General features: G+C 42.3%; 2 protein-coding genes across 3 annotated transcripts; one reads left to right on the forward strand and one right to left on the reverse strand.

Moving 5' to 3' along the window:
* Nucleotides 1–660: 660 nt before the first annotated feature.
* Nucleotides 661–6,313, forward strand: LOC117837513 (serine/threonine protein phosphatase 2A 57 kDa regulatory subunit B' alpha isoform). Its single transcript, XM_034717171.2, has 3 exons — nucleotides 661–2,180; nucleotides 5,166–5,495; nucleotides 5,838–6,313. Exons 1-2 carry the CDS (start codon nucleotides 957–959, stop codon nucleotides 5,493–5,495), a joined length of 1,554 nt encoding a protein of 517 aa, XP_034573062.1. The 5' UTR covers nucleotides 661–956; the 3' UTR covers nucleotides 5,838–6,313.
* A 1,008-nt stretch (nucleotides 6,314–7,321) lies between these two features.
* On the reverse strand, nucleotides 7,322–11,252 carry LOC117837514 (target of rapamycin complex subunit LST8). Of its 2 annotated transcripts, XM_034717172.2 has the most exons (11): nucleotides 11,027–11,251; nucleotides 10,663–10,784; nucleotides 10,234–10,335; nucleotides 10,038–10,150; nucleotides 9,544–9,613; nucleotides 8,602–8,679; nucleotides 8,402–8,518; nucleotides 8,225–8,319; nucleotides 7,901–7,980; nucleotides 7,744–7,803; nucleotides 7,322–7,667 (listed from the first exon to the last, which is right to left on the reverse strand). In XM_034717172.2, exons 2-11 carry the CDS (start codon nucleotides 10,768–10,770, stop codon nucleotides 7,540–7,542), a joined length of 951 nt encoding a protein of 316 aa, XP_034573063.1. In that variant the 5' UTR covers nucleotides 10,771–10,784; nucleotides 11,027–11,251; the 3' UTR covers nucleotides 7,322–7,539. The 2 variants fall into 2 exon arrangements, with proteins under 2 accessions (XP_034573063.1, XP_034573064.1); XM_034717173.2 differs by lacking the exon at nucleotides 10,234–10,335 and having other exon boundaries at nucleotides 11,027–11,252.
* Nucleotides 11,253–11,814: the final 562 nt, after the last annotated feature.

The following is an 11,814-nucleotide window of genomic DNA, read 5'->3' on the forward strand; positions in this document are numbered from 1 at the left end:
CTCTCCATGCTAGTGTAGTGTAGTACATTAACGAAGTGGATAGAGTCACTAATTGTGGGTTTTTTTATTTCTTTTCTAGACTAATTTTATGATTTTTTTAAACAATTGATATTGATAATTATGATATGGTGATATGTGCAACTTACCAAATATAAGCTCTTTTGCTCGCGCCGAATAGGAGATGTGAAGGTGACCCGTCCCTGGGTCCAACTTTAGCCAGATATGAACTTCAGCTGGTGGCTTAGGATGAAAATCATATAAATTCTGATATAATCTGCGCGTAACATATCTTCTACAGTAATTGCCACATGTCATCATGCTTGGCCTACCATGTCACCACCATGGGCAACCCTAAACTAGATTTTAAGTATTTGGGTGTGGGTGCCATCAAAGCAGCTGTGTACATCCTTGTGCATTAAACTCAATATTTAGCTTGGTAGTTGCATTAAGATGAATATATATTGGTAAAAGTCACTGGAGTTTTTCTTCCTAAAATATCCAGGGGCCACCGCGCCAGATCATGCACTTTGTCCCATTTTATCCGACCGTCGAAGTGAAAAATCGATCAAATAACTCCAAAAAATACAAAAATAAACGCCTCCCATAAATACAAAACAAAAAACGCTCAAAAATAAATCCCAAAAATCCCCATTCCTCCTCCTCAGCCTTCCCCTTCCTTCCTGCCCCCATTGATCCCCCCCTTCCCCTCTCCTGTCTCCTCTCTCGTCTCCCAAATCGCCAGCGAGCCATGCCGCCTCCTCCCCTGCCCTCGCCGCCCCTGACCGGCTGACCCCACCTCCCCACTGCGTTCCCTCTCCCTCTGCCACCTGGGCCCCACCACCACCTCCTTCCCGTCGCCACCAAATCCCCAAATCCCCGAGGGAAGAGGAGGGAATTCGTTGGCTGATCGATCGGCCGATCCGCCGCCGCCGGCCTCCCAATACGCCGCTGCCGCCATGTTCAACAAGATCATCAAGCGGGGGAACCGCAAGGGCGCGCGCGGGGACGGCGGGGAGCCCGCCGCGCGCCCCGCCGCGCCCTCGTCCTCCGGTGGCGGCGCGGGGGGAGCCGCGCCCGTCACCGTCAACCACGCCTCCCGGGCCACCGCGGCGTCGCCGTCCTCGCCGACCTCGCCGCACGTGGCTCCGTCCGCGCTCGCGACCAACCAGGCGGCGGGGGCGGCGTCGCCGCCGCTCCTCGAGCCGCTCCCGCTCCTCCGCGATGTCGCCGCCGCCGACCGCCCCGGGCTCCTCCTCCGCAAGCTTCGCCTCGTCGCCGCTATCTTCGACCTCTCGGACTCGCTCAAGCACCCGCGAGAGAAGGAGGCCAAGCGCCAGGCGCTCCTAGAACTCGTCGATTACGTGCAGGCCCCCTCGCAGGCTGCCAACGCGGCTGCGCGCCTCCCGGACCACGTCCAGGAGGCGCTCGTCGCCGCCATCTCAGCCAACATCTTCCGCCCGCTGCCACCTGCGCTGCACGAGTCCGCTGCGGCAATCGACCCCGGCGCCGCCCCCGACGACGAGGAGGAGCCCTACCTCGATCCTGCCTGGCCGCACCTCCAGCTCGTCTATGAGCTCCTGCTCCGATACGTGGTGTCGCCCGACACCGACACCAAGGTCGCCAAGCGGTACGTGGACCATGCCTTCGTGCTTCGCCTCCTCGACCTCTTTGACTCCGAGGATCCCCGAGAGCGCGAGTACCTCAAGACCGTGCTCCACCGCATCTATGGCAAGTTCATGGTACACCGCCCATTCATCCGCAAGGCCATCAACAATGTGTTCTACCGGTTCATCTTTGAGACGCAACGCCACAATGGCATAGGGGAACTCCTTGAGATCCTGGGAAGCATCATTAATGGCTTTGCCTTGCCAATGAAGGAGGAGCACAAGCTGTTCCTTGCCCGTGCTCTCATTCCCCTGCACAAGCCCAAGTCTGTTGCGATCTACCATCAGCAGCTCTCCTATTGTATTGTTCAGTTTGTTGAGAAGGACTACAAATTAGCAGATACTGTGATTCGGGGGCTGCTCAAATACTGGCCAGTCACAAATTGCCAGAAGGAGGTGTTGTTTCTGGGAGAGCTTGAAGAAGTGCTTGAGGCGACACAGCCTGCAGAGTTCCAGCGCTGCATGGTACCACTGTTTAAGCAGATTGGCCGGTGCCTTAACAGTTCTCATTTCCAGGTACTGCTTTAGTTGATTTGCTGGCTTCTGTGTATGTTTTCATCAGCATGCTTGCATACATTTACAAGTTTACTTTTTAGTCAAATGTGCTGCATATGTTTCGTGATATGCCTTTTGAGTGAATATGCCTCATTCCAAGTGTGCCAAATCACTATTTGCATGTAAGGGAAAACAAAGTTCTTATAACAAGGCACTATGTTATTAATATGGAAAATGAAATGGCTGTATTACTATGTGCATGTTATTCTTGCAATCTAACATAAAAAAATTCTTGATTTACACAAATGAGTTTTCAGTCAGGTTAGCACACCACCATTGAGGGTTAATAGTTTTGAACTAGTATTTGTTGTATGTCCTTTATTAATTCCCCCTTTGTAGCTTACTGCTAGAGGTATAGGTTTTGCGTGCTTCTTGTCTGCAAGGTCATTTTGGGGTGTACCAGCTGCTTTGGGAATTCAGAAACTGCGTTGCAGGGAAAAGGAAAATTTTCATCATTTTGATTTCTTTCTCATCAAGTCTTTTGCATTATCGGGGAAAAACTAACATTCTTTCTGATACAGTAGAGTATACCAGGTAATAATAACTAATTGTTTCCAAGCAATGTAGTAGCAACTTGATAGCTTTCACAGGACTAATGGGCTCTTGCTGTTTTTCCTTGATAAAAAATAGTTACTGCAACATAGATAAGTTGGGAGGCTGGCACTTATTTCCATCTGTAGGCTTGGTATTTTTTAATTTTGATTCCTCAGTAAATTAGTGACCACCATCATTCAGTGTCCACCCCTATACACTAACCATGGAGTCATGAAGTGTTAGCACCATTTGTAATAGTCGGGTATATACCGTATATATATTTATCGAGTTCCCAGTCTTGCAATTTTGAAATATTTTGGATGCTATTGGATTAAATAATTTAAGATGACTTTAGATAGAAGGGCTGGCTTATCAATCCTTCCTTTCCCTTTTTGGTTTCTCATGTTATTGTTTTGTCACAGTTATCCAGTTTAGTGGATTTCTGTTTACTTTTTCATAGCTACCTAATAGCCATAAATACATCTTATCAGCATGAAAATGTGTTTGAAGTACTGTGCAATTACTTCCTTACAACACTGTACTACGCCCTGAAAGGGGAGATTACTTTCTTTGCACACTGCACAGAGCCTTTAAACTGCAAGGTATTTTTGCTGTCTATAAGGAGAACCAGATCTATCAATTATTTTCTCAGCGATAGCTATAGCTAGTAGCCTAGTACTCCCTCCAGTTTCAAATACGGGTCATCTTTGAATTCTAGTCCATGAAACTTCTTTAACTTGATCCATCAATATATAAAAGGTTATGTGGATTAACAACGTATGGTTGATGTTACTAGATTCATCATGGAAAATACTTTCATTGTATATAACTTTCTCTATTCGAAATACTAAAATAATATACTTTTAGGAAAAACAAATGCAAGTTAAGGTGTCATATTGGAGACCATGTGGATGTCCTAAATGAGTATAACCTTAGACATTAACTTTGTCAAATGTTAGCTGGTCTGGGAGGAAGTCATGTGAGGAGCTAAGACATGCATAAAGTAAAGGAAGCTGTTTGAAAAGACTGGTTCCCCAGTGAAAGCTGTTCATAGTTGGCATGCTTGGATATATCTGTGCTAGCTTTTTCATTAAGATAATCATGTCCCTTAACAGCAGTTGCTTAAGATGCATTGTTAGGGGTCGATCTGTTCTGTGTGATTTTACTCATAGGCACCAAAAATCACTTATTGGTATTGACAAGACTGGTTAACTGATCTAGCAACATGCAACATTTACTTATAGTTTTAACTATGCACACAACAAATCCTTGTCCAGATTTCAACTATTTTTTTTGTTTATGTAATATAGGTGTGTAGCTAATTTGTCCTTGTGGACAATATGGCCATCGGCATATAATATTGGCCCATATGTCACATTGACTTTTTAGTATAGAAACATAAACCTCTGCGCTAGTGAAATAAAGCTTCTTGTTGTAGATGACTTTTCTGTAGTTGCAACATTTCTTGTATCCGATTAACTCCAGACCCCACTGTACCTCATGAAATCCATTATGTAAACGATGGTTATAATTGTTTGTTCAAACTTTCCCTGTATTGGGTCCAGCCATTTTCCTTTGCTAATTGTTTATGTTTAAACATTTCAAGAACATCAGTGCTCTGTGGGTGTTAAATGCTGGACTGCGGTGCTTACTGGATACTAATTTGCCATGTTTTCTAGTTAGTTTGATTATTGTGCAACTATAATGCTTTGTCTTCTTGAATAGTTCGTCAGTGTCTTGTCATAGTGCAATAGTTTGGTTGATAAAGTTCTCCAAATCATTCTTAACCCATGAAGTTTGGAGCTGATTTCTAGTAAACACATCCATTTAATCTACTTTAGCATAGTAATTTCTTTTTCGTTATAGTGCTTGTATGTACTATTGGAGACTAGATACATGATGCAATTTGGTTCTATAGACTCAAGCTATACTATTGGCACAAATGATTGAAATTCCGTTTCTTTGGTTCTAAACTCAAGCCATTATACCTTATTGCAATGTTGTGGGCAGCTTATACTATTGCGTAGTTTTCTGGTTGGTAAGCGAATGTAGGTGATCCAAAACCAGGACCTAATATAAGGAGTTGCTTCATTGTCCTTTCTCTGCTTAGCACTCACCATGTATCTCTGCGCCATATCTGAATGATGGCTCTTCACTCACTGGATTTATTTCCTGGCCTTTGCCTATTAACAGATTTTTTCCTTACCCCTTTTATTGAATTTTGTGGATATGTATAACCCTGCTAGGTATGCTCAGCAAAATAAATGAATAAAAATTAAGCTACCCTTGCCTAACAAAATCTGCCTCCACTAGTATTTCACTATTTTAAGTTGCTAGCTCCTGCTCTTGTGATACAGGATCACTCCATGTCTGATTTTTTTTTCTTGCTTATTATTGATTTTCCTTTGTCAGGTTGCTGAGCGTGCTTTGTTCTTGTGGAACAATGATCACATTGTAAGCTTGATAGCCCAAAATCGTGGTGTTATATTTCCAATCATATTTGAAGCGCTTGAGAGGAATATACAGAGCCACTGGAATCAAGCTGTTCATGGTCTCACTACAAACGTACGCAAGATGTTTTTGGACATGGACAGTGAGCTATTTGAAGAATGCCAACAGCAGTACATGGAGAAACAAGCAAAAGCCAAAGAGATGCAGGAGCAACGAGAATCTGCATGGAGACAATTGGAAGCTGTTGTTGCTGCCAAGGCTGCTGGAGATGATATGGTTTTGGTCAACTAGGTAATATAACCTTCCTGCTTCATTTATTTGTTAGTGCTTGTGTTCGTAAGTTGTTTTTAATCTTGTAACCTAAAACTGTACTACTCTGTTTATGCCCTCTTCTTGATGTTCTCGCTTTGTTTTAGCATTTCTGTGAGATGCATTGCCACTTTTTGTACTGCTTACCTTTTGTGTTGACTTGGTCATGGCAGTTCACAAAAAGATGGAATATATCTGTACTGAACTTTCAATTTATTATGGACATTTATTTTTTAGTAATCTCAAGCAAACCCTATTCGTATCAGCATCCATAAGACCACAAGTATGCAAACATCGTTTGAAAGCATGTTTATGCTTCCTCAGATAATTGCTGCTCACTTACCCCATGAGCATCCATGTGCACCTATTGAGATGACAAGTTATCGGTGCGCTCATATCAACATTGATCGACTTGGGGATTACAAGGTCAGAGTTCCTTGCATCGGGGAAAAAATGTCGACTGAGTTCAGACATAACGGTGGTAGCGAAGGCCAATTCTTGCAGAGTTTCTATGCGTAGTGAGGTCCTGCTGTGGTTTCAAGTCCGTCCATTGTTCAGCCCCTCCTTTTCTGTTGCATTAATTTATGAATAATGGGACCCTTGTATTAATCTTTCATTGTTTGCCCTAGTTCCCTACCCACAATTGGGAAAATTCCAAGTAGAAAAAATGACTGGGCTAGATGTAAGCTTTTTTCTTTTCTTTGTCTTTTGTCTTTTTACCTGTTGTCTCTTTTGAGTTAATTCAGTTCATGTTGTATGGAAGTAACATCACGAAATGGAGATAAAAGCACTTTAACTTAGTGTGTGGCATGATAGCAATATAATGGCTGATCTGTAGGAACTGCTGTTCTGTTGCTGGGGTTGTTTTAGCAATATAAAATGGCTCACTCTACCGTACTCTGGATTAAGTTCCGGTTGCATGTTAATTCGTGGGGAGTCGCAGAATGCCGATTATGTGCCCCTTGCACTTTCACCTCCAAGTTCAGGCCAAATAATTCAAATGTTCAGTTTCCATGTCACTTATTCATTTATGCGCATCATCTGTTCATCTCCATTTTTGAATCCGAGGCTGGCATTCAATTTCTCTTCGTATGCCGGCTCCATTTCTTTCTTCATCATGCAGATATTTTTACGCAACACTTGACCAGAGCGTGACATCTTGGTCGGGCGCTCTTTGGTTTGAGTCGAGTGAGAGAAATTAGATCGATGCGGCAGCGTCTAGAAAACTTCATACTCACGTGAAAGATGTAGCTTGTCGGCAGGGAAATATCGGGGTGCTTGTTCATATCGTGTTCACGTGCATGGTGCTGACCCCTGCAGAAAAAGAGCGCTCGTGCTCGTGCTCGCATACCGTTTTCTATGCAACGGTCGGCGGTCGGCGAGATTTTCTGCTGTGGTGCATACGAACCATGCAATATAGTAGTCGTTTAGTGCCTCCCTAACCGAAAGATAATGTAGAAGACAAGTATGGTGTCGTGTCACCAGCAGCTACTTGTTGCATCGTTTAACTGGCCAGCCAAAAACCAACGAAAACGACTCAAACTGGGTTACATTTATGCAACGCAGCTGAGGGGACTTTCTGAGCATCCTCTGATAAACAAATTGTTCCATCCGTTTCAATACGATTTGATGCAAAGCGGCCTACAAGAATGCAATCCCATGTCAAAAAACAGAAGTCTAGTAAAGTGCATTCAAATATGGTTTCGATCCTGTTAATTTTGTATTAAAAAATCTACAAAAGGGTAAGCTAATTGCAGGCCAGATTTCATGAAATTTGAATATTAACGTGTGCACACCTTGTAAAAAGATATGGAGGGAGTACTTTGGTCTCCAGTTCTGCATTTTTTATAATTAAATATCCAGCAATTTCCTAAAACAAGTTGACCAATACTAGCATGCAAATAACTTTGCACGAACCCCAAATATGGTTGTGTCCCGTTTCACTACAGTTGCCACATGTTCAGTCACAACAATGCTGGAAAGTAGGCAATCAGAGTTATGTACAGAATCCAAGGTTACACGGTGCTTATGGGGGAGCCGATTCAGCCCCATCATGTAAAGCACAACAGACGGTCGCTTTGTGATGTCCCTGGTACACCCTGATGGCCTCTCCGGTCGACATTGTCCACAATCTCGCGGTGGCATCAGACGAAGCTGCAAGGCAGAAACATTCATTCGGCTACTCAAGAATTATAGGGAAGATGGAGTGATACAAGCTGTAGTTATGTACCAGTGATCAAATAAGCTCCGTCTACTGAGAAAACACAATCCCACACCCAGCGCTGATGACCTGAGAAGTTGAGTACCCGCAATGTTCCAGGAACCCATTAAGCAATTTCACAACTTACACTTAAATGTTGCAGAATACTCAGAAGTCAGAACAATACCAACTAAAGTTTTTTCCAACTTAAAGCCATCAACATTCCAAATCTTTACAGTGTTGTCAGATGATGCTGTTGCAAGATACCTACAAACAATTCCAAATATATGACATAAAATTCAGAAAAGAGCAAGTCATACAGAGTTATTTTACTTGGATGCAATACTTGAGCTGTAATGTGAAATCAATGCTTTACAAATGAAATACTATTACTGCAATCTCCACATCAACCAAATGCATTTTGGCCTATACAAAGCAGTGCTCAAAATATGTGTACGGTGGAAGAGAGGAAGACACAATGACACATGTGCCCTAGCCTTTGACTTATTACCTGTTAGGATCACAAAATTCTGGTGAAAGCAGGCACTTAAGAATGTAACCATCATGGGCTTGCAATTTATGGAGAGGTTCAAAGCAGGTAATTGTCTGCATAATAATTTTCAGCTTGAGAAATATCGAAATCACAAGTATATGTTTAACAACTGGTAGGTCAATACAACTGACTGACCTGAGTACCCTTAAGCAAACGCCAAACATAGCATGTCCCACGGTTATTTGCAGCAACCACCATACTCCCATCCCACATGACTGTCAGAGATCTTACAGCAGTATCCACCTCTGGTACCTGGGTAAAAGGAACCAACACATCAATTATGTTCTTGCATATCACCTACCACAGTAGAACCATAATAATGACATGTGACTCACCAACTCACAGCTGCATGAGTTAGCAGCCAAATCCCAGACACGTATGTTTCCATTCTGGTCACCAGATATTAGTTCTTTCTGAAAGATTGGGGATACAATGTTATGAAATTTGGTAGAAAGAAACGAACAAAGTACTATAAGGAGCAAAGGTAGCAAAGGAGAACCATCTGAAGTGATCCATTTAATTTGGAAACATTTGTGAAGTATAAAGTCAAGTTCAAGAGAAAAAAAACTCCAAAAATAGGAAGATTAGCATCCATTTCACAATGGAGTTGATTTTGCAAAAATAACTTTTTTGTAATTTTGGTTAAAAAAGTTTGTTGGAACTTGGAAGCCTATCTTGCAGAGCCAGAATAGCAAAGTTTCAGCAGTACAACACCACACCAAGCATTCTTTTTGTACTTTTGGTTAAAGTGGTTTCTCAGAAGCATTCAGAGCCACCACAGGACACAGCACAATACCACAAAGGAACTGCAAACTGACCCTTAATAAGTAAATACCAGTTGTAATCCCTGTGTGCTATCAGTGACATGCCTAATCAAGCGCTGTTCCCAACAGTAAAAAAATACTGCGAATTCGGCCTGTAAATGGCAAGGCATGTCCATAGTTTCTGATAAAGGCTTGCCAAATGAATATTCACTTCACTCACAACAGTTATTTCAACATGGGTATCACAAAAATTTTGAAAGCTATGAATATAGAAAGGAAAAAAAAACATAGTTTCACAGCTACATGCAGGTGGTTGGGTTGTGTCAGCATATGGTGATACAGATTTGGCAAGGGACAAATAAATGCTAGTGCAATCTCTTACTTATGGAAAAAAATGCACAGAAGTGTTAGCTAAACAACAGTTTTTGTACCCAAAGGTATTTTAATTGATGTGCCTGGATGGTGTAGTTTGCTATCAATTGAGTCAGCATACCCAAAAAGAATGATGATAACCTGATTTGGGTGCAGGACTACAGTGTTGACAGCTGCACGACTCTCGTATTCTCGCTGACAAGTGGCAGTCCTGAAATCATACATGTACAATAATAAATGACAATATCAAATGTGTAATATGAATAGTTGATTGGAAAATTAGTAGAAAGCTAATACCTAATTTAATCCCATCTATTGGTGCTATCAGCAAACTTAAAAGGAGGATGTATGTGTACGGATCAGTTTTATATAGAATTGGCTCCCGGGATTCTTCACATATGCTTTCACAATTTGTGAGGGGTTTATAATGCATGTGGCATTTGATATCCATATATCTAGTCCATCTAAACCAGACCTACTGACCGTATGGGAGTGATCTGCATGATATCACCTGGACATGGGTATGCAATAGACCCCTCTTGTTTAGAATAGTTCTTGAAGTTTGGAGTCAGGAAAAATTGGTTTAGAACTCAAGAAACAGTAACCAAGCAAGACAATAAGTTTTGAAATCTCACCGTAAATCCCAGATTCTCACAGTACCATCCTCAGAACCTGAGTACATCCAGTTACCATCACAATGGAACCCCACAGCCATCACATTACTAGTATGTGAATCATAGCTGATTACCTGCTAGGAGAATTCTGATTAAATAATAAGGAAAATGAACACGATGGCCCACACTAATTACTGTTAAAAACATGTGTGCATACTGGCTGAGGGCTATTTGAGTTAACATCAAAAAGACGGATATGGGGATTGCCAGCAGCAGCCAAAAATCGCTTGTCCGGGGTTATCTCAAGGCGATTAACTTGCTGCAAATGATAGGTTACACATCATAAAAATGAACAGGGCAGAGTATCATCGAATAACACTGAAAGCAAATAGAATATCTACTTCATTCCTTTGGTAGCATAAAAAAAATATAAACAGCGATTATATTAAGCGAAATCCTTATAAAAACACATCTACAGAAAACTCACTGCAATGATCAAAATGAAGGAAGAAATCATAGTAATTAGTGAACATGACTTTGACAAAACAGTGATTTGTTTACTATTTATAAAGTTAAAGACAGACCATATCACCACAATACGCAAGCCGAATGACAAAAACTCTAAGAACCCAGAGCCAATACTTACAGAGTCTGGATACTGAATAGTGCGGTAACAACGACCACTCTTGGCTTCCCAAAATCTGATTGTGTGATCATAGCTTGCAGTCGCTAGAATGACAGAAGGCTGAGCCATTTTGCACCTTTAGCCTGCACATACATCAATAATCACAATCTAGGGAAGTTCCTTTGGATATTCTAGAGGAAAAATATAGCCATCATCTTCAGTTTGTCGTACTTGTGTTACTAAACCCTACTAAATTCATAAACCCATTGATCCAGTTGATCCACTCAACCGGTGCTTCAAAGCTCAAATTCACCCACCAGTACATTGAAACTGGGAAGGCCCAAGCAATAGGGCACGCCGGAGCGGCCGGAGTGGTCACACTTACTGGGGCTAGCTGAGGTGAGACGGCGAGGATGCCGGATGGCCAGCGGGCGGTCGCGAGCCCGCTGCCCCGCGGCGCTGGCGCCGCACCGCCGGGTGGCCCGTGGGGGGCCTCGGTTTGACTAACGATGACGCGCCGCCGGTCGCCTGGATCGGGTGGAGGGAGCGCCGGGCGTCGACGGCGCCGGTCGCTGTGGGCCCTCGCTCCCGTGGCGGGTTGTTGGGACAGGAGTACAGGACTGGGGCCGGGCATGGATCGCAAGCTGGTTAGCTGTTTGTGTCTGGTCTCTGCAAGTGGGACCCATCTTACGGTAGAGAAGAAAATATTTAATATAGTTATAGTGGGAAAAAAGATTCTATATTTTTTCTTCATTTTCTTTATATCACTGAATACTATAACTGTACTAGGTTCTTAGCCTTACGCTTGTACAAGAAAAATAAGGTTGATGGACAACAAATGTACCAAAGAAAAGTTTTGTACGATCAACACAAAATTATTAAAATATTAGAGATTACTCTCTGTTTTAAATGTAAGCGGCTTTAGTTTTTTTATTTAGTCACGCTTCTCTAACTTTAATCAATTTCATAAAAAAACTATATTACCATCTAGAATATCAAATAAATAGACATATTTCATAACGGATTTAGTGACTAATTTGATGGTGTAGACGTTTGCACTTTTTAATAATTTGATCAAAGTTACATAAGTTGCATAAGTTGATTTGGAAGAAAACTAAGACAACTTAACGAGAGAGTACTTAGTGTATCCAAGAAAACACCTAGTCAAGAGCT

Source organism: Setaria viridis, chromosome 9, assembly GCF_005286985.2.
Source record: "Setaria viridis chromosome 9, Setaria_viridis_v4.0, whole genome shotgun sequence".
Classification (NCBI taxonomy): domain Eukaryota; kingdom Viridiplantae; phylum Streptophyta; class Magnoliopsida; order Poales; family Poaceae; genus Setaria; species Setaria viridis.

What these genes read in the sequence shown, in the direction of transcription:
- LOC117837514 (XM_034717172.2), bottom strand. Translation starts at nt 10,770, where the DNA reads ATGGCTCAGCCTTCTGTCATTCTAGCGACTGCAAGCTATGATCACACA. An exon ending in GTGAGAATCTGGGATTTACG is followed by an intron (nt 9,614 to 10,037) that starts GTGAGATTTCAA and finishes GTATGATTTCAG; the next exon opens with GACTGCCACTTGTCAGCGAG. An exon ending in CGGAGCTTATTTGATCACTG is followed by an intron (nt 7,668 to 7,743) that starts GTACATAACTAC and finishes TCTGCCTTGCAG; the next exon opens with CTTCGTCTGATGCCACCGCG.
- LOC117837513 (XM_034717171.2), top strand. Translation starts at nt 957, where the DNA reads ATGTTCAACAAGATCATCAAGCGGGGGAACCGCAAGGGCGCGCGCGGG. An exon ending in TTAACAGTTCTCATTTCCAG is followed by an intron (nt 2,181 to 5,165) that starts GTACTGCTTTAG and finishes TTCCTTTGTCAG; the next exon opens with GTTGCTGAGCGTGCTTTGTT.